The sequence below is a fragment of the Ranitomeya imitator genome, chromosome 4, assembly GCF_032444005.1.
Source record: "Ranitomeya imitator isolate aRanImi1 chromosome 4, aRanImi1.pri, whole genome shotgun sequence".
NCBI classification, from domain to species: domain Eukaryota; kingdom Metazoa; phylum Chordata; class Amphibia; order Anura; family Dendrobatidae; genus Ranitomeya; species Ranitomeya imitator.
In genome coordinates this window covers 56,233,322-56,256,752 of record NC_091285.1, presented here as the reverse complement: position 1 = coordinate 56,256,752, position 23,431 = coordinate 56,233,322, and the positions used below count along the sequence as shown (strand labels likewise).

General features: G+C 43.5%; 1 protein-coding gene across 5 annotated transcripts in view; it reads left to right on the top strand.

The window, feature by feature from the left end:
• The window catches only part of LOC138675459 (protocadherin gamma-B2-like), a 502,075-nt gene that overhangs the window by 54,949 nt on the left and 423,695 nt on the right, over positions 1–23,431 (top strand). The window contains exon 1 of one of the 5 annotated variants that reach the window (XM_069763728.1): positions 6,208–8,804. The exons of the other annotated variants lie outside the window; for them this stretch is intronic. Within the exon in view, the coding sequence (XP_069619829.1) occupies positions 6,390–8,804 (2,415 nt within the window). The 5' untranslated portion in view covers positions 6,208–6,389. Of the gene's footprint in view, positions 1–6,207; positions 8,805–23,431 lie in introns of those variants that run through there. 5 annotated transcript variants of the gene reach the window in all.

Sequence of the window (23,431 nt, the reverse complement as noted above, 5' to 3'; positions counted from 1 at the left end):
TCGGCGGAAGACACGGGCATGGGCACAGGTACCCGCGGATGCTGACCATAGTTAAGGAGGAATGGAGTCTGTCCAGTGGAATCAGCGACGGCATTGTTAAGAGCAAACTCCGCCCACGGTAGCAAAGATGCCCAGTTATCCTGCTTAGCCGAAACAAAATGTTGCAGATATGTGACCAAGGTCTGGTTGGCTCTCTCTACCAACCCATTCGTCTCGGGATGATAAGCCGAAGAGAGATTCAACTCGATACTGAGAAGACGACAAAGCTCTCTCCAGAACCGAGACGAAAACTGGGGACCTCGGTCACTGACAATTTTGTCTGGCATACCGTGAAGACGAAAGATGTGTTTGACAAACAACGCTGCCAAGGCCCGTGCAGAAGGTAACCGGGGAAGCGGCACCAAATGCACCATTTTAGAAAAATGGTCGGTGATTACCCAAATAATGGTACAGCCACGAGACTTGGGCAGACCCACAACAAAATCCATCCCGACCATCTCCCAGGGCCTGTCTGCCACCGGCAGAGGGTATAACAAACCAGCTGGCCGTTGTCGGGAAGACTTATTCTTGGCACAAGAGACACATGCCTGAATGTAGTCTCCGACGTCACGAACCATATGTGGCCACCAGTACGTCCTCGCCAGTAGCTCAGATGTCCTTTTTGCCCCAAAGTGTCCACCCACTCTGGATGAATGAGCCCAAGCGAGAACCTCCGGACGCAAATTGATGGGAACAAAAGTCTTGCCCGGGGGCACAGACTCCAGCGAAACCGGAGCTACAGTTCTCAGACTCTCCGAAGGGACAATGAGCCGAGGCTCGTCCTCCTCCTCCTCAGCTGACACGAAGGAGCGAGAGAGAGCGTCAGCACGAATGTTCTTCTCCCCGGCGAGATAATGTAGGGTAAAGTGGAACCGGGAGAAAAACAAGGACCATCTGGCCTGACGAGAATTCAGCCGCTGGGCTGTTTGTAAATAGACCAAATTCTTGTGATCCGTGAAAACTTGGAATGGGAACCGAGCACCCTCCAAGAGATGTCTCCACGCCGAAAAGGCCAACTTCATTGCCAGCAACTCTCTATCCCCGATGGAGTAATTTCTCTCCGCTGGTGTGAAGGTCTTTGAGAAAAAGAAGCATGGGTGCTTCCGACCCTGAGCATCCTTTTGATAGAGGACTGCTCCAGCACCAACGGATGAGGCATCCACTTCCAAAAGGAATGGCTTACCCACATCGGGGCGATGTAAGATAGGAGCACTGGCAAAATGGGACTTTATAGAAAAGAAGGCCTTGGAGACCCCTTCGGACCACGATTTGGGATTCGCTCCCTTCTTGGTGAGGGATACCAAGGGAGCTACCAAAGTTGAGAAGTGGGGAATGAACTGGTGATAGTAATTTATGAACCCCATAAAGCGCTGCACCGCTTTAAGAGAATGGGGTTCCTGCCAGTCCATCACTGCTTGTAGTTTGGCAGGATCCATAGCCAATCCCTGGGCCGAGATGATATAGCCCAGGAAAGGCAAGGACTCCTGTTCAAACACACACTTCTCCAACTTTGCATATAAGGAATTCGCCCGTAAGAGTTCGAAGACTCTGCCAACATCTCTCCGGTGGGAGTCAATATCTGGAGAGAAGATGAGAATATCATCCAGATAGACTACAACCAAGGTGGAAGGCATATCCCGGAAGATATCGTTGACAAAGTCCTGAAAAACGGCTGGGGCATTACAGAGCCCGAAGGGCATCACCAGGTACTCATAGTGCCCATCCCTGGTATTGAAAGCCGTTTTCCATTCGTCCCCCTCACGGATGCGAATTAAGTTGTAGGCACCCCGCAGATCTAGTTTGGTGAATATCTTTGCTCCCCTTAGCCTGTCAAAGAGCTCCGATATCAGGGGCAACGGGTACTTATTTTTAATGGTGATAGCATTGAGACCCCTGTAATCAATGCAAGTACATAATTCCCTGTTCTTCTTCTGTACGAAGAAGAATCCCGCCCCTGCAGGAGACACTGACTTCCTAATGAATCCTCTTGCCAAATTCTCCTGGATGTATTGAGACATAGCCTCCGTCTCAGGGAGAGAGAGGGAATATACCCTTCCCCGAGAAGGTTCAGCTCCAGGCAAGAGGTCAATAGGACAGTCATAGGGGCGATGAGGCGGTAGAGTCTCTGCTGCCTTTTTAGAGAATACATCTGCATAGCACCAATAGTACCTTGGTAGAGATGAAAGGTCTGCGGATACCTCGGTAGTAGAGACCTGTACACACTCACTCACACACCTGCCCATACAAGACTTACTCCAACCCAATATTCTCCCAGAGGACCACTCAATATGTGGGGAGTGGTAACGGAGCCAGGGTATTCCCAGTAAAATCTCATCCATTCCCTCGGGTAGGACTAGAAGGGAAATAATCTCCTGGTGGGAAGGGGACATGGACAATGAGAATGGAACAGTCTGGTGTGTGATTTGTTGTGGAAGTGTCGACCCATTCACAACTCTAACAGTTACAGGTTTGGCGAGCATAACAAGTGGTACAGCGTGGCGCAGAGCAAAAGCAGAGGACATGAAATTTCCCTCTGCTCCTGAGTCCACACAAAGCTCGACTGGTAGAGTGGATGAGTCAAACAGGATTGTCCCTTTAAAGGACAGTTTGGAGGAAAAAGCCGCTGTGTCTAGTGAACCTCCCCCTAAGGTTACTAGACGCGATCGTTTTCCCGACCGCCGTGGACATTTATTAGTGTAATGTCCTCGTTGGTGACAATTTTTACAAACCATGGGTACTCGAGCGGCCTGAGACTTAGGTCCCGCTCAAGAAACCTCCATGGGCTCATGGGAGTCGGACGCCAAAACGGAAGCTTCAAGAGGTCTGGCGAAGGTGGGAGCCAGTTTAAACCTCTGCCTACACTGGGTCTGCTCTAACCTTCGTTCGTGAAAACGGAGGTCGATGCGGGTAGATAGAGAAATAAGCTCCTCCAGTGTGGCGGGTATCTCCCTGGTGGCTAAGGCGTCCTTCACGTGGTCTGCCAGTCCCCTCCAGAACACCGGAATTAGAACTTTATCCGACCACTCTAACTCCGAGGCTAGAGTCCGGAACTGGATGGCAAACTGACTGACCACGGACGAACCCTGAGTGATTGTCAATAACTGGAGCGCAGTATCGTGTGTAATACGGGGTCCCAAAAAGACCTGCTTCAGAGCGTCCAGAAAGAGCGGAGCACTCTGTACCACACGGTCATCACGCTCCCAACGTGGCGTTGCCCACTCCAACGCCCTGCCCGACAAGAGAGATAAAATAAATCCCACTTTCGCCCGTTCCGTAGGGAAACGCGCCGCCAGGAGCTCAAGGTGTATGGAGCACTGGCTTACGAATCCGCGACATTGTTTACTGTCACCAGCAAACTTGTCAGGAAGCGGGAGACGGGATAAAGTCGGGGCAGAGGTGGCAGCGGACAAACTGGCTGCGGCTACACTTGCAGCCTGAACAGCGACAGCAGTGACATCCACAGCTGAGGTTGAACGCTCTAGAGCCGCCAACCTTCCCTCCAGCTGCTGGATGTACCGCTGTAAACGCTGATCGTCTGCCATTTACTAGCCAGACCCTGGCGCTAGTATTCTGTTAGGACTGGCGGAACGCACCAAGAAAGATGTAATAGATGCGTTCGCAGTCCGGGGTCCACCGTGCAGGTAAAAACCTGCTGCTAGTAAATGGCAGCGTAATATGGCGGTGGAAGCAAACCCGGTAAAACCACAGGTCCGCAATACCGCACTAAAGAGTGCAAGCAAGGAGTCAGCGAACACAACCCCAAGACACAGGATTGAAGTCCGATTAGACCACTTGCTGACACAACACCGCAACAGGGTGTGTTAAGCAACTCTTATAATTAGAGCACCGAAGTGCGAACTGTGCCGTGCTGGCAGGCACCACTAAGCACCCAGACGTGGGTCAGGAAGAGCACTACAGGCGCGTGGCGCCGCACTGGCGGTCACAGCAATAGACGCTGATACGTGTGTGACACGTTGAGTGATTAGTCGGGCGCTAGATAGCAGCCATACTCCATACGCGAACAGTCATTCAATAGGGTAGGGGTATTTAATGAACGACTTGCACTCACAACAAACACACGTATTCAATTGTAAGACAATACTAGCGCATGGCCGTGCGGTCATGCGCAGTTTATATAGCAGCAGCACAGGAAGTGGCTACAGTACCTTTGCCCTTCCAAGACCTGCCAAAAGGACCAATGGAATGTGCTGCAGAGCCTGAGCACATGACCCTCGATCTCCAACGGGAGATCTTACCCTGGACATGCTCAGTACGTGCAGACAAGGACTTAGTCCCAGAGAAGTCCGCTCGCTGCTGACCAGCACTGACTTTAATGGCAGAGACTGGAGAAGCAGCAGTAACTCTCAGAACAGAGTGAGAATGAGCAAGACGCTGGGACCGACGTCTTTGCTGAGCAGACTCCACTGCGGCTGGACAAGAATGGGAGACCGCAGCGGAGGTGGCTCGAGATTCCCCCTGTACAGAAGCGGGAACTCGACCCCTAACATCGGGTCGAGTGAAATCGGCCGATCCTATAAAAAAGTCGGGGTCGGCCGAAACTCGAAACCCAATGCAGTGCATTGGGTTTCCATGGTTCCCAGGGTCTGAAGGAGCGGAAACTCTCCTTCAGGCCCTGCGATCCATATTTTAGTGTAAAATAAAGAATTAAAATAAAAAATATCGCAATACTTACCCTCTGACACGCCCTGGTACTAACCGGGAACCTTCCTCCTTCGAATCAGCCCTTCCAGGACCTTGCGGTGACGTCGCGGTTTGTGATTGGTCGCGCGGCCGCCCATGTGACCGTTCGCGCGACCAATCACAAGCCGCGACGTCACCGCGATGTCACCGAAGGTCCTGGAAGGGCTGATTCTTAGGAAGGAAGGCTGCCGGAAAGAAGCAGGGCGCGTCCGAGGGGGAGTATATTCCTATTAGGTATTTACTCACCCTCGGACGCGCCCTGCTTCTTTCCGACAGCCTTCCTTCCTAAGAATCAGCGCTTGCAGGACCTTCGGTGACGTCGCGGTGACGTCACGGCTTCTGATTGGTTGCGCGAGCGGTCACATGGGCGGCCGCGCAACCAATCACAAGCCGCGACGTCACCGCGACGTCACCGCAAGGTCCTGGAAGCGCTGATTCGAAGGAGGAAGGCTCCCGGTTAGTACCAGGGCGCGTCAGAGGGTAAGTATTGCGATATTTTTTATTTTAATTCTTTATTTTACACTTAAATCTGAATTCCGATACCAATTCCCGATATCTTAAACATATCGGGAATCGGTATCGGAATTCCGATTCCAGATTCAAAAGATCGCCGACTTCATGGCCGACCCCACACAGGGGTCGGGTTTCATGAAACCCGACCTTGCCAAAAGTCAGCGACTTTTGAAAATTGTCGACCCGTTTCGCTCAACCCTAATCACAGCACCTCAGGAAGAAAGAAGAGTATATGTACTATGTTATTCTCTGTCTGCTGAATTGTTAGATTCTCATCTCCCAGGGCTTTTATCCTCTTACTGAACTGCACTCGTGTTCTGGACTATTTTATCCTTTGTGTGGTGGATCGTATATGGACCTTTCATATTTTTGCCTAAATAAACGTCTTGGAATTGTTCACTATTTTCTTGCTCTGTTGATTGTGTGATACCGGAGAAGGACCCCGTGACATCTCCTATTCTGTTATATTGCATGATACTTCTGATAAACAATTTTTTTTTCCTTTTAATCTCCCAGTAATCTATAATATCTTAAGCTGTACATTTAGAAACATTTAGCATGCTTTATTCTGTATCTCTGGGTTTATATATATATATATATATATATATATATGTATATATACATATATATATATGTATTGTACGTATGTATATACTGCTTTTTAATTACAAAAAGGGAAAATAATGTGCAGTATATTTCGTTTTGTTTAAGGATATTTAAAACTAATAGCTTTCACATTTTACAATTGGAAATAATATAAATTTAGGGATAGAATGCATTAAAAAATAAAAATGGGCTAAAAAAAAGTCATTAAAAAGTGTTCTTGTAATTTTAAGTTTATAAATAATAAAAATAAGAATATTGCAATTCCATATTTCCACCTCTGAGCGCCGCTGTTTAACCAGTAAGGAATACAATTCAGAACTGAAAATCCAGTGTTATTTTTTTAAGACAGATTCTTTGCTAATATGCAGAAAGAAGCACACACATTTTCTGGATTCTCCTGGATACAGAACTAGGAATATGTTTAAAAAATTGAATTGCATGTATTAAGAACATTTTTCTGCTTTATATTTGCATTGGATAACAAATCTTTACTGGATATTTCATAAAGACAATCACTGAGGAAAGACAAGATGGATTCACTTGTACAGAGCTGCACAGGAATCAGATGGCAAGTAACAATTTCTATCTTATTTTCTTGGCTGTGTCTTTCAGTCTCCGGTCAGATTCATTATTCCATTGAGGAAGAAATGAGGAAAGACTCTGTTATAGCAAATATTGCAGATGACCTTGGATTAGATAATAATCAGCTCTCATCTAGAAAACTGAGGATTGTGTCCAGATCAGCAGAGAAATATTTCTATATAAAACTAGATAATGGCAATCTGTATATTAAGGATAGGATAGACAGAGAGACATTATGTGGAACAGAAGCTATCTGCTCTTTAATGTTTGATGCTATGGTTGCAGATCCACTAAATATTTTTAAGATCACACTTGACATTCAGGATATTAATGATAATTCTCCACAGTTCTATCATGATAAAATTACCTTAGAAATCATTGAATTCACATCACCAGGATCAAGATTTGCTTTACAAAGTGCAGAAGATCCAGATATTGGTAGTAATTCAGTGCAGACATACGAGCTCAGTGATAATCAGTATTTTACTCTCACTGAGAATATCAGAACAGATGGGAGTAAATATCCAGAGCTTGTCCTGGAGAAACCATTAGACAGAGAGACACAGGTCAATCATCAGTTAATACTAACTGCCTTGGACGGAGGAAATCCTATCAGGTCTGGAACAACATTATTAAAGATCATTGTTATAGATGGTAATGACAATGCCCCTATATTTACTCAGGATATGTATAAAGTCAACCTAAAAGAAAATATTCCAGTTAATTCTACAGTGATCGTGGTAAATGCTACAGACAATGATGAAGGGATCAATGCTCAGATCACATATTCTTTTATGAAAACATCTGGAAACATCCATCATATAGGAATATTTAGTATCAATCCAAATACTGGTGAAATCAAGATCCATGAACACTTAGATTTTGAAGTAACAAAAAATTACGAGTTGTCTGTACAAGCCAAGGATGGAGGAGGTCTTGTAGCTCATTGTAAGGTTCTGGTGGAAGTCATAGATGTAAATGACAATGCTCCTGAGATATCCATCACCTCATTATCTTCTCCTATTCCTGAGGATTCTGCTCCTGGAACAATGATCGCTCTTATTGAGGTTCACGACCAAGATTCTGGAGATAATGCAGATGTTGACTGCCAAATTTTTGAAAATGTCCCCTTTAATCTGTTATCCTTGAACAATTACTATAAAATATCCTTAAAATCAGGTATTGACAGAGAAAAATCACCTTTTTACAATATTACTATTATAGCCACAGATAGAGGATCTCCTCCTCTTTCCAGTACACGATTTCTCACATTGGATGTATCAGATGTCAATGACAACCCACCAATATTTTCTAAATCTACTTATGTGGCCTATGTGCCAGAGAACAATTTACCAGGAGCTTCAATATTCAGTTTACAAGCCTCAGATCCTGACACTGGAGACAATGCTAAAATAATATACTCAATTTCCAGCGCTATTACAGAAACTCCATCAATGACATCTTATCTCTCCATCAATATAGAAACCGGCGTACTCTATGCTCAAAGATCATTTGATTATGAGCAGAACAAGGAGTTTATAATAGAAGTCACAGCCTCAGACAATGGATTCCCCTCTCTGAGCAGCAATGTTACATTATTTATCCATATAGTGGACCAGAATGATAATGCACCAAAGATCTTATACCCATCACCAGAAATTGGTGGGTCGGCTGTGTTTGAGATGGTTCCTTTTGTTTCTGAGCCTGGTTCTTTGATAACTAAAGTGGTGGCAGTGGATGCAGACTCTGGACACAATTCCTGGCTTTCCTATCATTTTATATCAGTGTCAGACCAAAATCATTTTGTGATAAGTGAGTACACAGGTGAGATCAGAACATCACGTATCTTTCAAGAAAAGGACACATTGAATTGCAAGGTTGTAGTGATGGTGAAGGACAATGGACATCCCACTCTCTCTACTACAACCACCTTAAGTCTTATTATTGCAGATGACTTTCAGCAGGTTATTCCTAAGCTCAGCAACAAACTGAAAGATGTAGAAACTCAAAGCAACTTACAATTCTACTTAGTGGTTGGACTTGCACTTATTTCTTTGCTCTTTATAATAACTGTGATGGCGGCAATTATATCCAAATGCAAGCAGCCAAAACCATTACCGACCTTCTCTTCTCTCACTACAAATCTGTATCCTCCAATTGATCCCAGGACCTTCTCCATGTATAGTGATGGATCGTTACCTTTACCATATTCATATAATATGTGTGTGGCACTAGATCCTGCTGAGGGGGACTTTACTTACATGAATCCTAGTGGAAATGTTCCTGTGGAAAACCTGATTGATGCTGATAACACAGAACAAGCAAAAGAAAGTTTAAGAGAAGATTTTTCAAAGAATGACCAGGTAAGAATTTGTCAGGTTTTACTTTTTTTATCAGGTTCTATCAAAACATAACTTATTGTTGATTGACTAATTATTATGAACAATTTGTGATATTCTTTAATATCAGAGTAACCATGCATTTTTGTAAGTTTTTTCCATGATTGGGATACTATTTAATGTAGAATAATTCTAATATCACTAGCTTTGGGCATGAGAAGTTATGTGGAAATGATGCATCTGTACAACTTGTAATTATTTCATACATTTTATTTCTGTGCACCTTTTAAGAACAAGTTTTAGTAATGCATTGAGATTGATTAGAATTGCTATGTTATCTGTACTTTCCATGACTGCCTGCATATTTTTTTTTACAATATATCAGTTATGCACCTGTGATATGATTTACTTTATATTTTGCAAAAATTAATAGTTTGTTAATCAAATATGTAAAAGTAAGCTTGACTAAATGCAGTGAAGTAGAAACATTCCTATATAAATGGGCCCATAGTCTGGCTTGGCCTCAAGACTTCATGTAATCATAGAGTAATATGTTAAAGCATTGCAAGAGGCCTTTTGCGATGTCATCATGTGCATTTTCCCAATCAAGTCATGACTTCTTTAGACCTAGTAAGCACCAGAGGAATTAATGAGACTTGTCTAAGTGACATCTTGCAGCGAGCTTTGCTTCTTGGTCCCAAAGCACCTGGTTATGGTACTTCTAAGTGTGTATGTGTGGTCTTGAAATTTGCTGCTTACCCCTTTTCAGGTCACCAGTGGTTTGTCGGTATGGGGATATTAAAAATATGCACCAAAATTCCTTTTAAAAAGATCAAAACATCTTTACTGGAATTTCTTAAACTAAATTATAACAATCGATAACAGGCATAATAGTTTCTGTACATTTTTCCTGTATCATACATAGGCTCTCATCTTAATTGTATGTTAATGGTTTTCTTCATGAGTGACAGAGTACTTATCAAGCTTTCCAGCTCTGGCCTTAAATTCTTTATCCTCCACTGCAATGGAACCATGAGTCCCTCTCTGGTCAGAATAGGAATTCTCTAAACCTTTAGAACTAGTACCATATTGTAGACGGTCCATCTAGCTGCTTTGGGTATTTCTGCCTCCCTCAGCTCTATGATGCTAGGGCTGTGCTTACTGCAGATGGAAAGGAACCTCCTTATTACTCCTTTAATATCTGCACTCTCGCCATGTAAGTATTCCGTAGCTGTAGATCTTGCTCTAGAACTTGCTATACTTAGTTTTTTTTACCACTGAACACACTTTTCACTTGTGGCCTATAATCTAGAAAATAGAATATTACATTTCCTTCTTCAGTAGTTTCTCTCCCCCTCCATAACAAATAGGAATTAAGTCCCTACATGCCCACTTAATTCCTCCCAAACTGGGCTGGCTCTAAACAATTAACCCTGTCACCTCTAAATAACCAGGAAACTGCATGTTAGGGCTAGCGGAACGCACCAAATGATAAGACAGATAGAGTATGGTGCGTTTGCAGCCCGGGGTCCACCGTGCAGAGATGGAACCTGCTGCCAAGTAATGACGGACTATATGGCGGTACTCATAAGTATACACACGTGGGTTAAACTTCACCCAGCGTGAAGGAAGCGATCCTGTTGCGTCACAGGACCGCGGTACCGCACATAGAGTGCGAGCAAGTAGTCAGCGAACTCAACCCCAACTAGGATTGAAGTCCGATTAGACCCTTGCTGGCACAACACCGCAACTGGGTGTGTAAGGAAACCAAATAACAATATTAAGGCACAAGAGTGCATGCGGTGCCGCACTGACGAACGCCACTAACCACCCAGGCTTGGGTAAGGAAAGCACAGAGGAAGTGCACAGCGCCGTACTGGCGGTCACAGCAACTGGACGCTGTAATGTGTGATTCGTGCTGTAGGATAAGTCGGGCGCTAGATAGCAACCATACACCTTCCGCGAACAGACATTCAATAGGGTAGGGGTATCCAAGGACGACTTGCACTCACAACATACACACATTAACAATTGTACACTAGCGCATGGCCGTGCGGTCATGCGCAGTTTATATAGTTGCAGCACAGGAAGTGGCCACAGAAACTTTGCCCTTCCAAGACCTGCCAAGAGGACCAATGGAATTTGCTGCAGAGCCTGAGCACATGACCCTCGATCTCCAACGGGAGATCTTGCCCTGGGCATGCTCAGTGTGTGCAGACAAGGACTTAGTCCCAGAGAAGTCCGCTCGCTGCTGACCAGCACTGGCTTTAATGGCAGAAGCTGAAGAAGCAGCAGTAACTCTCTGTACAGAGTGAGACTGAGCAAGACGCTGGGACCGACGTCCCTGCTGAGCAGACTCCACTGCTGCTGGATAAGAATGGGAGACCACAGCGGAGATGGCTCGAGATTCCCCCTGTGCAGAAGCAGGAACTCGAGACCTAACATTACCCCCCCTCCTAGGGCCCCCCTCCTTGGGCCTCGCTACGCTCGAAGGCAGCAATGAGCTGTGGGGCCCGAATGTTTTCAGCAGGCTCCCATGACCTGTCCTCTGGGCCATAACCCTTCCAATCCACCAAATAGAACTTTTTGCCGCGTACCACCTTGCACCCCAAAATAGCGTTCACCTCGTAATCGTCCGTAGACGAACCCGATGTCCCGGCAGATGACTCGGAAAACCGGGACATGTATACGGGTTTCAAGAGGGACACATGAAAGGTGTCGGTGATACCCAAGCGTGGAGGAAGGGCCAAACGGTAGACCACAGGATTAACCCGTTCGAGAACCTTGAAGGGACCCAAGTAGCGAGGAGCAAACTTAGTGGACTCAACTCGCAGCCTGATGTTACGGGCGGAGAGCCACACCAAGTCGCCAGGAGCAAAGGTCGGAGCGGGGCGCCGATGAACATCGGCGGAGGACCTCATTCTCTCCTTGGAAGCCCGAATGGCATCCTGCGTGCGGTCCCAAATGTCCCGTGCCTCCACAGCCCAGTCTGCCACCCTGGAGTCAGCAGAAGACACAGGCATGGGCACAGGAACACGCGGATGCTGGCCGTAATTTAGGAGGAATGGAGTCTGACCGGTGGAGTCGGCTATGGCATTGTTAAGTGCAAACTCTGCCCACGGTAGCAAGGATGCTGTTATGAAAGGTAATTCAGTACCACAATGGGCATAGAGGTCAGCGCACATACAGTGACCTGGCAATAACCCAAAAAACAAGAACGAGCTCTGAGACGTGGGAACTCTGTTGACCGCAATCCCTAGTCCTCTCCAACCACACTAAAGGCAGCCGTGGATTGCGCCTAACGCTCCCTATGCAACTCGGCACGGCCTGAGAATCTAGCTAGCCTGAAGATAGAAAATAAGCCTACCTTGCCTCAGAGAAATACCCCAAAGGAAAAGGCAGCCCCCACATATAATGACTGTGAGTTAAGATGAAAAGACAAACGTAGAGATGAAATAGATTTAGCAAAGTGAGGCCCAACTTTCTGAACAGAGCGAGGATAGGAAGGTAACTTTGCGGTCAACACAAAACCCTACAAAAACCACGCAAAGGGGGCAAAAAGACCCTCCGTACCGAACTAACGGCACGGAGGTACACCCTCTGCGTCCCAGAGCTTCCAGCAAGCAGAAAAAAACAAATTGACAAGCTGGACAGAAAAAAACAGCAAACAAATAGCAAAGAGGAACTTAGCTATGCAGAGCAGCAGGCCACAGGAACGATCCAGGAGGAAACAGGTCCAATACTAGAACATTGACTGGAGGCCAGGATCAAAGCACTAGGTGGAGTTAAATAGAGCAGCACCTAACCACTTCACCACATCACCTGAGGAAGGAAACTCAGAAGCCGCAGTACCACTTTCCTCCACCAACGGAAGCTCACAGAGAGAACCAGCCGAAGTACCACTTGTGACCACAGGAGGGAGCTCTGCCACAGAATTCACAACAGGATGCCCAGTCATCCTGCCTGGCAGAAACAAAATGTCGTAAATATGTGACCAAGGTCTGGTTGGCCCTCTCTACCAACCCATTCGTCTCGGGATGATATGCCGAAGAGAGATTCAACTCAATACTGAGTAGACGACAAAGCTTTCTCCAGAATCGAGACGCAAACTGGGGACCCCGGTCACTAACAATTTTGTCTGGCATACCGTGTAGGCGAAAGATATGTTTGACGAACAAGACAGCCAACACCCATGCAGAAGGTATCCGTGGAAGAGGCACCAAGTGCACCATTTTGGAAAAATGGTCGGTGATCACCCAGATAATGGTGCAGTTACGAGACTTGGGTAAGCCCACCACAAAGTCCATCCCGACCATCTCCCAGGGCCTGTCCGCCACCGGCAGAGGATAAAGCAAACCAGCTGGCCGTTGCCAAGGAGTCTTGTTCTTGGCGCAAGAGACACACGCCCGAACATACTCTGCGACATCACGAGCCATATGCGGCCACCAGTATGTCCTCGCCAGTAACTCAGATGTCCTTTTGGTACCAAAATGTCCACCCACCCTGGACGAGTGTGCCCAAGAGAGAACCTACGGTCGCAAACTGGATGGAACAAAAGTCTTGCCCGGGGGCACAGACTCTAGCGAAACCGGAGCCACAGTTCTCAAGCTCTCGGTGGGGACAATAAGCCGAGGCTCCTCCTCCGCAGATGACACAACGGAGCGAGAGAGAGCGTCGGCCTGAATGTTCTTCTCCCCAGAAAGAAAATGGAGGGTGAAATGAAACCGGGAGAAGAATAAGGACCATCTGGTCTGGCGAGAATTCAACCGCTGGGCTGTCTGCAGGTACACCAAATTTTTATGGTCTGTGAAGACTTGGAAAGGAAAACGTGCTCCCTCCAAGAGATGTCTCCACTCCGAGAAAGCCAACTTCATGGCTAGCAACTCCCTGTCCCCAATGGAATAATTCCTCTCTGCTGGTGAGAAGTTCTTGGAGAAAAAGAAGCAAGGATGCTTCCGACCTTGAGCATCCTTTTGGAAGAGGACTGCTCCAGCACCAACAGAAGAGGCATCCACCTCCATGATAAATGGCTTATCAACATCGGGGCGATGTAGGATGGGAGCGCTAGCGAAGTGTGACTTTATAGAGTTAAAGGCCTTGGAGACCTCCTCAGACCACAATTTGGGATTCGCCCCCTTCTTGGTGAGGGCAACCAAGGGAGCTACCAAAGTTGAGAAGTGCGGAATGAACTGGCGATAATAATTAATGAACCCCATAAAGCGCTGCACCGCTTTAAGAGAATGAGGTTCCTGCCAGTCCATCACAGCCTGTAGTTTGGCAGGATCCATAGCCAATCCCTGGGCAGAGATGATGTAGCCCAGGAAAGGTAAGGACTCCTGCTCAAACATACACTTCTCCAACTTGGCATAGAGGGAGTTTGCCCGTAGGAGGTCGAAGACTTTGCAAACATCTCTCCGGTGGGAGTCAATATATGGAGAGTAGATGAGAATATCATCCAGATAGACTACGACCGAGGTGGAAAGCATATCCCGGAAGATACTGTTCACAAAGTCTTGGAAAACGGCTGGGGCATTACAGAGCCCGAAGGGCATCACCAGATATTCATAGTGCCCATCCCTGGTGTTAAAAGCCGTCTTCCATTCGTCCCCCTCACGGATGAGAATCAGGTTGTAAGCACCTTGCAGATCTAGTTTAGTAAATACCCTTGCTCCCCGAAGCCTATCGAAGAGCTCAGATATCAAGGGCAAAGGATACTTATTTTTAATGGTGATGGCATTAAGACCCCTGTAGTCTATGCATGGACGCAATTCCCCATTCTTCTTCTGCACGAAGAAGAACCCTGCCCCAGCAGGTGACACTGACTTCCTAATGAATCCTCTTGCCAGATTTTCCTGGATGTACTGTGACATTGCCTCCGTCTCCGGAAGAGATAACCGATAGACTCGACCCCGGGGAGGCTCAGCACCAGGCAAGAGATCAATAGGACAGTCATAGGGGCGATGGGGCGGAAGGATCTCCGCCGCCTTTTTGGAGAACACGTCTGCATAAGACCAATACTGCTTGGGGAGAGAGGAAAGATCTGCGGGTACCTCTGTAGTAGCAACCTGAACGCACTCCCTCTGACACCTACCCCCACAAGATTCGCCCCATCCCAGGATTCTGCCAGAGGACCACTCGATATGAGGAGAGTGGTACCGTAGCCAAGGTATTCCCAACAGGACCTCATCAATTCCCTCAGGAATGACGAGCAGAGATATAATCTCCTGATGAGATGGCGACATGGACAGAGTAAAAGGGATGGTCTGGTGTGTTATCTGTGAGGGCAGTGTCGACCCATTCACCACTCGTACCGTTACTGGTTGAGCTAGCATAACCAGGGGTATTGCGTGACGTTGGGCGAAGGCAGAAGACATAAAATTGCCCTCCGCCCCAGAATCCACGCAGAGCTCTACCGAGTGGGAGAATGAGCCTATAGTAATTGTCCCCTTAAAGGACAATTTAGAGGCAAACGTCGCCGTGTCTAGTGTACCTCCACCTACTACCACTAGACGCTGACGTTTCCTCGACCGCTGAGAACATCTGGTGGCTAGATGTCCTGACTGCTGGCAAACATGACAGACCTTGAGTGCAGAAGCGGTCCGGGACTTAGATCCCGCTTGTGACACTTCCCTGGCCTCATGTGACTCAGGAACCAGGACCGGAGATTCCAGAGGTTTGGCGAAGGTAGGAGCCAGCCGAAACCTCTGCCTACACTGGGCTCGCTCTAACCTCCGCTCGTTAAAACGGAGGTCAATTCGAGTGGAGACTGTTATTAACTCCTCCAGTGTGGCAGGAACCTCCCTAGTGGCCAGAGCGTCCTTAACGTGGTCAGCCAGGCCCCTCCAAAATATGGGGAAAAGAGCTTTATCCGACCAATCCAGCTCAGAAGCTAAAGTGCGGAATTGGATGGCAAAATGACTGACCAAGGACTCACCCTGAGTTAATGCCAGCAGTTGGAGCGCAGTATCATGGGTGACTTGAGGTCCTAAAAAGACCTGTTTCAGAGTGCTCAGAAACAGCGGAGCACTCTGCACCACATGATCGCCACGCTCCCACAGCGGCATAGCCCATTCCAACGCCCTGTCCGACAAGAGAGACACTATAAATCCCACCTTAGCCCGCTCTGTGGGAAAACGTGCAGCCAGGAGCTCGAGGTGAATAGAGCACTGACTCACAAATCCCCTACAAAATTTGCTATCACCAGAAAATTTTTCTGGCAGCGGGAGGCGAGAAAATGTCGGAGCAGGGGTGGCAATGGACAGGGTTGCTGCAGCCACGCTAGCAGCCTGTACAGCAACTGCGGTAACATCCACAGCTGAGGTTGCGCTCTCAAGAGCCGCCAACCTACCCTCCAGCTGCTAAATATACCGCAAGGATTGCTGTTTGTCCGTCATTACTAGCCAGACCCTGGCGCTAGTGTAATGTAAGGGTTAGCGGAACGCACCAAATGATAAGACAGATAGAGTATGGTGCGTTCGCAGCCCGGGGTCCACCGTGCAGAGATTGAACCTGCTGCCAAGTAATGACGGACTATATGGCGGTACTCATAAGTATACACACATGGGTTAAACTTCACCCAGCGTGAAGGAAGCGATCCTGTTGCGTCACAGGACCGCGGTACCGCACATAGAGCGCGAGCAAGTAGTCAGCGAACTCAACCCCAACTAGTATTGAAGTCCGATTAGACCCTTGCTGGCACAACACCGCAACTGGGTGTGTAAGGAAACCAAATAACAATATTAAGGCACAAGAGTGCATGCGGTGCCGCACTGACGAACGCCACTAACCACCCAGGCTTGGGTAAGGAAAGCACAGAGGAAGTGCACGGCGCCGTACTGGCGGTCACAGCAACTGGACGCTGTAATGTGTGATTCGTGCTGTAGGATAAGTCGGGCGCTAGATAGCAACCATACACCTTCCGCGAACAGACATTCAATAGGGTAGGGGTATCCAAGGACGACTTGCACTCACAACATACACACATTAACAATTGTACACTAGCGCATGGCCGTGCGGTCATGCGCAGTTTATATAGTTGCAGCACAGGAAGTGGCCACAGAAACTTTGCCCTTCCAAGACCTGCCAAGAGGACCAATAGAATGTGCTGCAGAGCCTGAGCACATGACCCTCGATCTCCAACGGGAGATCTTGCCCTGGGCATGCTCAGTGTGTGCAGACAAGGACTTAGTCCCAGAGAAGTCCGCTCGCTGCTGACCAGCACTGGCTTTAATGGCAGAAGCTGAAGAAGCAGCAGTAACTCTCTGTACAGAGTGAGACTGAGCAAGACGCTGAGACCGACGTCCCTGCTGAGCAGACTCCACTGCGGCTGGATAAGAATGGGAGACCGCAGCGGAGATGGCTCGAGATTCCCCCTGTGCAGAAGCGGGAACTCGAGACCTAACACTGCATGAGAATAAATCACATAAAACAGCAGGTAAGAACAATAATATAGAAGTCTTCAGAGAGGGTGTTTAGATGACTTTTCCACTTTTACACCTGAAGAGTGGAGCAAGTAGAAATTGCACTGCATGAAAGCTTTCAGCCATTCAAAAGGTGAGTATTATATATAAATCAAATATTGGTAGATTAACCTTCCTCTAGTGTTAGCTTTCTGTTACTCTTTCTTATGTTAACGGGTCGGTTTTGACCCGTGTCTTAAATCACCCCTAGGATACCCTAAAAACAGTTATTTATGATCCAATTTGTTTCTTACCTCTTAGTTACTCTGTTAGGGTGTCTTATCCATGGAAGGATTGATTTTAATATTTTTGTTGTGGCCCCCTCGGCCTTTCATTTGAGAGCATACCCTTCATTTTCAATATAAAAATATTGTCAAATGAACCTCAAGAGAATAATATAAACTATACTCTGCAAAGTACCAACTAAGCTGATTTGGCCATACATGCCTGGACATGTTCCTAACTCAAGTTGTTGGAGGTAGTGCTGGCTGTGGGCTGTTGGCTTATATTAGTAACATAGTAACATAGTAACATAGTTAGTAAGGCCGAAAAAAGACATTTGTCCATCCAGTTCAGCCTATATTCCATCATAATAAATCCCCAGATCTACGTCCTTCTACAGAACCTAATAATTGTATGATACAATATTGTTCTGCTCCAGGAAGACATCCAGGCCTCTCTTGAACCCCTCGACTGAGTTCGCCATCACCACCTCCTCAGGCAAGCAATTCCAGATTCTCACTGCCCTAACAGTAAAGAATCCTCTTCTATGTTCGTGGAAAAACCTTCTCTCCTCCAGACTCAAAGAATGCCCCCTTGTGCCCGTCACCTTCCTTGGTATAAACAGATCCTCAGCGAGATATTTGTATTGTCCCCTTATATACTTATACATGGTTATTAGATCGCCCCTCAGTCGTCTTTTTTCTAGACTAAATAATCCTAATTTCACTAATCTATCTATATTGTGTTTATGAGTTCAGTTTTGGGACTTATTATTGTTTTTTTACTGTTATATTAGACCTGGGTCGAAATTGACCCCAACAACACAAATGTTATAATTTTAATAAGAGCATTTTACAATTAAGTAAAATAGTTTTATTTTATTGTATTTTGTTTAACAATCAGTTCCTGAAAAAGTCAAAAAGTCTTGATGCAATAAAAAAATGTATGTAGAATTTGTATGCATTTAAAACCTAAAACGGGTCGGTCACGACCCTAACACTAGAGGAAGGTTTTAACTAATCTCTATTCATTTACAATAGATGGTGCTCAGAATGTACCTCCTCCACTCTTCACAATAAACTTTGCTCCGCTTACGGTATGAGCAGTTATTACTTTAATACATCTCAAGAAGATCTGAGTCAATTTATCTCTGCCTATGTCCATGTGGCTGCTTAAGTGAACAGAAAGTTTGTGTCTAATATTTTGGTCTTGCGGCCAATGTAAAAATGGCAACAGCTCAATTTTGTTTTCTTGCAACTACGGATAATGATGTGGAAATTAAAAAAAATCTAATACATTGAAATTACACATTTGACATAAAAATAAATTTTAAACAATGGATTATTTTGTTATTCACAGTTGATTTAATTTTTAGACATTCTCTATATTTTTTACTATAATTTTATTACTTTTTTGTCTTACAAAAAGTAGCAACCCAACAATTGACTTAAAAATTTGGCATATTTATTAAAGCAGAAAGCCAATATTTCCTCCATTTTATAATAAAATATTATTTTGCGTTTCAGGCAAATTAGAGAACCTTAAAGAGTTCAGCTATGGATCTACCTACTGAGCCTTTGTCATAATACTATCTAGTGTTAGTGATGAATGAAACCTTCAAATTTGAAATTGGGCTATTGACTTGAATTTGACCACAAAATCAATTTGCATCAAATTTTTTTATGTGAAACAAATGTTCCATATTGTGTTTTTCTCATAGCATAACAGCATAGACACAAGTTTCTGATACCCCTACCTTTTCCACTTGTAATGATTGTCAAAGCTTTGGGTTTCAAAGGAGGAACCAATCCTAAATTACTTTAAATACCTGTCTAATTAACAGAAATTAAAAGTTCGCCATACCTTTTGTTAGAACAATACTTGCAAATCAAGAAGTGAGTGTATTACAGTGTGTTAAAGGGAACCTGTCACCTGAATTTGGCGGGACAGGTTTGCAGTCATATGGGCGGGGTTTTTGGGTGATTGATTCACCCTTTCCTTACTCACTGGCTGCATGCTGGCCGCAATATTGGGTTGAAGTTCATGCTGTGTCCTCCGAAGTACATGCCTGCGCAAGGCAAGATCGCCTTGGGCAGGCATGTACTACGGAGGACAGAGAATGAACTTCAATCCAATATTGCGGCCAGCATGCAGCCAGCGGGTAAGGAAAGGGTGAATCAAACACCCAAAAACCCCGCCCATATGACCGCAAACCTGTCCCGCCAAATTCAGGTGACAGGTTCCCTTTAATTACATAACACGGGGAAAAGATACAGGCAGGCAAATGATTAATTAAGACTAGAGTTCTGTGCTTTTAAAGTTGACATTTTATATTGATTTTGTTTAGCACAAAATAAAATTATCCTTTTGAAAAATACTAAATATGTTAACTAGTTTAAGTGGCTAATGACATTTTTTTTTCATAGCGCCTAAAATGAATATTATTTAGGTCTCTAAAAGATTTGTCTAATTTAGAAAACCCATTTCTCATGTACAAATTTAAGATCTTAGAGGGATGCCTTGCATAGTATCTGCTTTTATTGGCAAAAGTGAAGGGAAGCTGCAAAATGCATCACTTGTCCTCGATGACTTAAGTGATTTTACAAAATTCATGTTAAAATTCCATGTTTTCTTTATTTTTAATACATTTTATATTTAATTATAATTTTACAACTTTTTAAAATATAATTAACTTTTGATTTGTAATGAGTTTTTATGTCTTCCAAAAGAATTTTTTCTTAGAGCAAAAAACTAAGCTATCTATCTATCTATCTATCTATCTATCTATCTATCTAATATCTATCTATCATTTAACTACATTATTTTTGTATTCACATTAATAATTTTGCTTTATAATATTACTTTTCTTACATAAATAATAATTGAACATTCTCTTTGCCTAAACTTTTTTTACTGTTTCTTTTTTATTGTGCAGCTGTAAAGATTTTACACAGATGTAGAAAAGTAATGTTATCATTACTATATGAACAGTTATAAACATATTAGTTTACCATTGAAATGTTTAGATATGATATGATATGGGAAAAATAATGAAAACTATTTCTTAGGGTTTACATTTTTTTGCTTTACCAAAAAAAAAGAGTTCCAAAATCAAATTGTAGGATTTTTTTTTTGTTTTGTTTTTTGACAACCTAAAAACAAAAGTTGATATGACCATTTTCAGAATATTTTCTTAAGAAAACTATATTCGGTTGCTATTTATTTATAAAAAAAAAAGCAAACCAAAAACTTATCATTTTTTTAGAGTTGGTGCCAGTCAATTTGTGATACACATGTGATGTTGCACCAAGCTGGCTAATCTAAAGGAGAGCTATTAATGTCATAAGCTAAAAAGTGGTTCTCATGATTATTTTTGTTACCAATGGTCTAGGTCATGAGAATACATTAACGAAATCTCTACAATCTTTAGATTCTGCAATAAATTACACAACAATGTCTCAATCCTCAGAAAAATCTAGGACTTTGTTTGGCTACTACATGGAAAATAGACCCTATAGTTTAACATTATCATCAAAACATTGCTACAGAATTATTACAACCAGAAGTTTAGACAGAAAATAAGTTGCTTCAACATTACAATATTATCTTCTAAGAAACTTTCCATCTGTGAATTTTTACTACCTTCTCTAATAACTAAGGAGGTTGCATTGGATGCAGTTTTTGAAGATAGTCTTTGAAAACTACTACTTGTTGGAAATTATTATTAAGTATTTCCAAATTTAACATCGCACTGAACACATACACAAAATGTTAAACGTACAATTGTATATCATTGAAGGTCTTTTACTCATGTATTTTCTACTTGTAATTTTTAAGATGTTTGCTATTGTATCAAAATATTAAATTTGAAAAGCTTCAACAACGGTTAAATCCCCAAGTTTACTCCAGTATAATATCTACGCATATCAATCTATCTTTGTGAGGTTCTCACTGATACTATTTGTGTTTATTTCTTTAGACTTAATAGAAGTTGATCAAACAAACATGATACTAAATCAAAATATCTCTATTATATTCCTTTTTATTCAGGCACTAGAAATTCAAGTATTGCCTTACAGCAATATTATTGAAGTGAGTTATTTTAATGTCTAACTACAGACGTGTTCTCCTTAACTTTGCACAAATTAAGATTTCCAGTATGTAATGATAACAAATGTAACATATTGATATATTAATTTGACATTGCAGCAAAACTTACAATAGTGTGGCAACACATAGACAAATATATTATACACATTTTCCTACAGATTATTGTTAAAATAAGTTTTTTAAAGCTGTTCATCTCAGGATATATTGACCAAAGAGGAAAGGTAAAGATGAACCATTTTTGTGTGTCATAGAGTATATGCTAGGCTTCTTAAGCATGTATTATTATTATTATTATTATTATGCATTGCTTATATGGCACCATCATATTCAGCAGTCCCCATTGGGGCTCACAATCTAAATTCCCTATAAGTATATCTTGAAAGTGAGGAAGAAAACCGGAGTACCTGGAGGAAATCCATGCAAACATGGGAAGACAGTACGACCTTCTTGCAGATGTTGTTTCTGGTGAGAGGTGAACCCTGGACTTCAGCATTGCAAAGCAACATTGCTAACCACTGAGTAACTGTGCGTCCCTAGTATAAATACCATTTAATTGTCCAAATATTGTATGTCTATTTGGGGTATAGAGATTAAGCTCCATAAGCGGAACTCTTCAAATTGTTTTAATAATTTTGAAAGTTCTGTCTTGAGTATTAATTTTACTGGACTGGATTATTTTGACATTTGCACAGAATCTATAAGGTCCTTTTAGAAAACTACATTTTAGACTATACTGTTTAAAACAAACACAATGTGCATTGCAAAAATTCAACAACAACAAAAAATATTCTGTAACAAAGCCAGCAAACTCATAATACATGTGGGCTACAGATGATCAAACCCTCTAACATCTTCATCAAATTGAAAAGATTTGACTGTGACATTCGATTTGCAATGAATTTATTCTCAACTTTGAATGTCCTTTTTTATACTCTGCGGTCTAGAAATATCCAAGAGCATAATTATCTTGAGGTATAGAAAACAAAACAAACAACTAATACTCTCTTCACTGTTCACACCTCCAGCTTTGACCCACTGCTCACTGTCCTCTTTACTTGATGCTTCTTACCACCAGTGGGTGTTGAAACTCCTTGCCTCTTCATGCTAGGCCACAACTTCTATCTGTGACCACTCATAGATTGTCCCTGCACATGTGCATTGTAAGGTCACAACATTGTTTTGTTTCAACATGGAAGTCCTGGCCTAGCGTAAAGAAGTCTGGAGTTAATCTGTGTGGTAGCGGCAAGAAGAGGTGCTGAGGCTTGAGCAAGGAAATTGAAAAGAGGCCAATGAGGTAAACAATGAGGTGAATATTAGTTGTTTTCTTGTTTTTCAACTTTTGCCAGCTCTTTGCCACCATTTTGCTGAATTAGCAACTAGTGAATTAAAAATTTTTTAAAAAATGTAGTTTCTGGAAATATTTGTAAAATTGAGTACAATTCAATTCAAAATTGCCTATCACTAGTGTGGGAACATTTGTAATCCTCTCTTTATTTATTTTGTAAACCTATTGAGCCTAGAAAGTGTGTTCATGAGTTTTTTGGTACTGAATTATTGTGGATTACTTTATGATATAATATGTTTTCATCATGTGTAGATCTATTGCACTTTGATCAGTTGTAGACTGTTTGTACTTTTGGACACATTGATGTTCTCTTATCAGTTTTTTTAAATATAGGTTCCATTTGGATGCTCTCGTGACTAAATTATAGTGTTGGTCAGGAATTTTCTGCACTTAATGTGATTTTTAATTTATTTTAATAAATGATTTTTGAAATAAAAATGATTCATTTTATTTTTGGAAAGGAAATTATGGATGTGAATCTTAATACTTGTGTATCTAACTACTGTTTGTGAAAT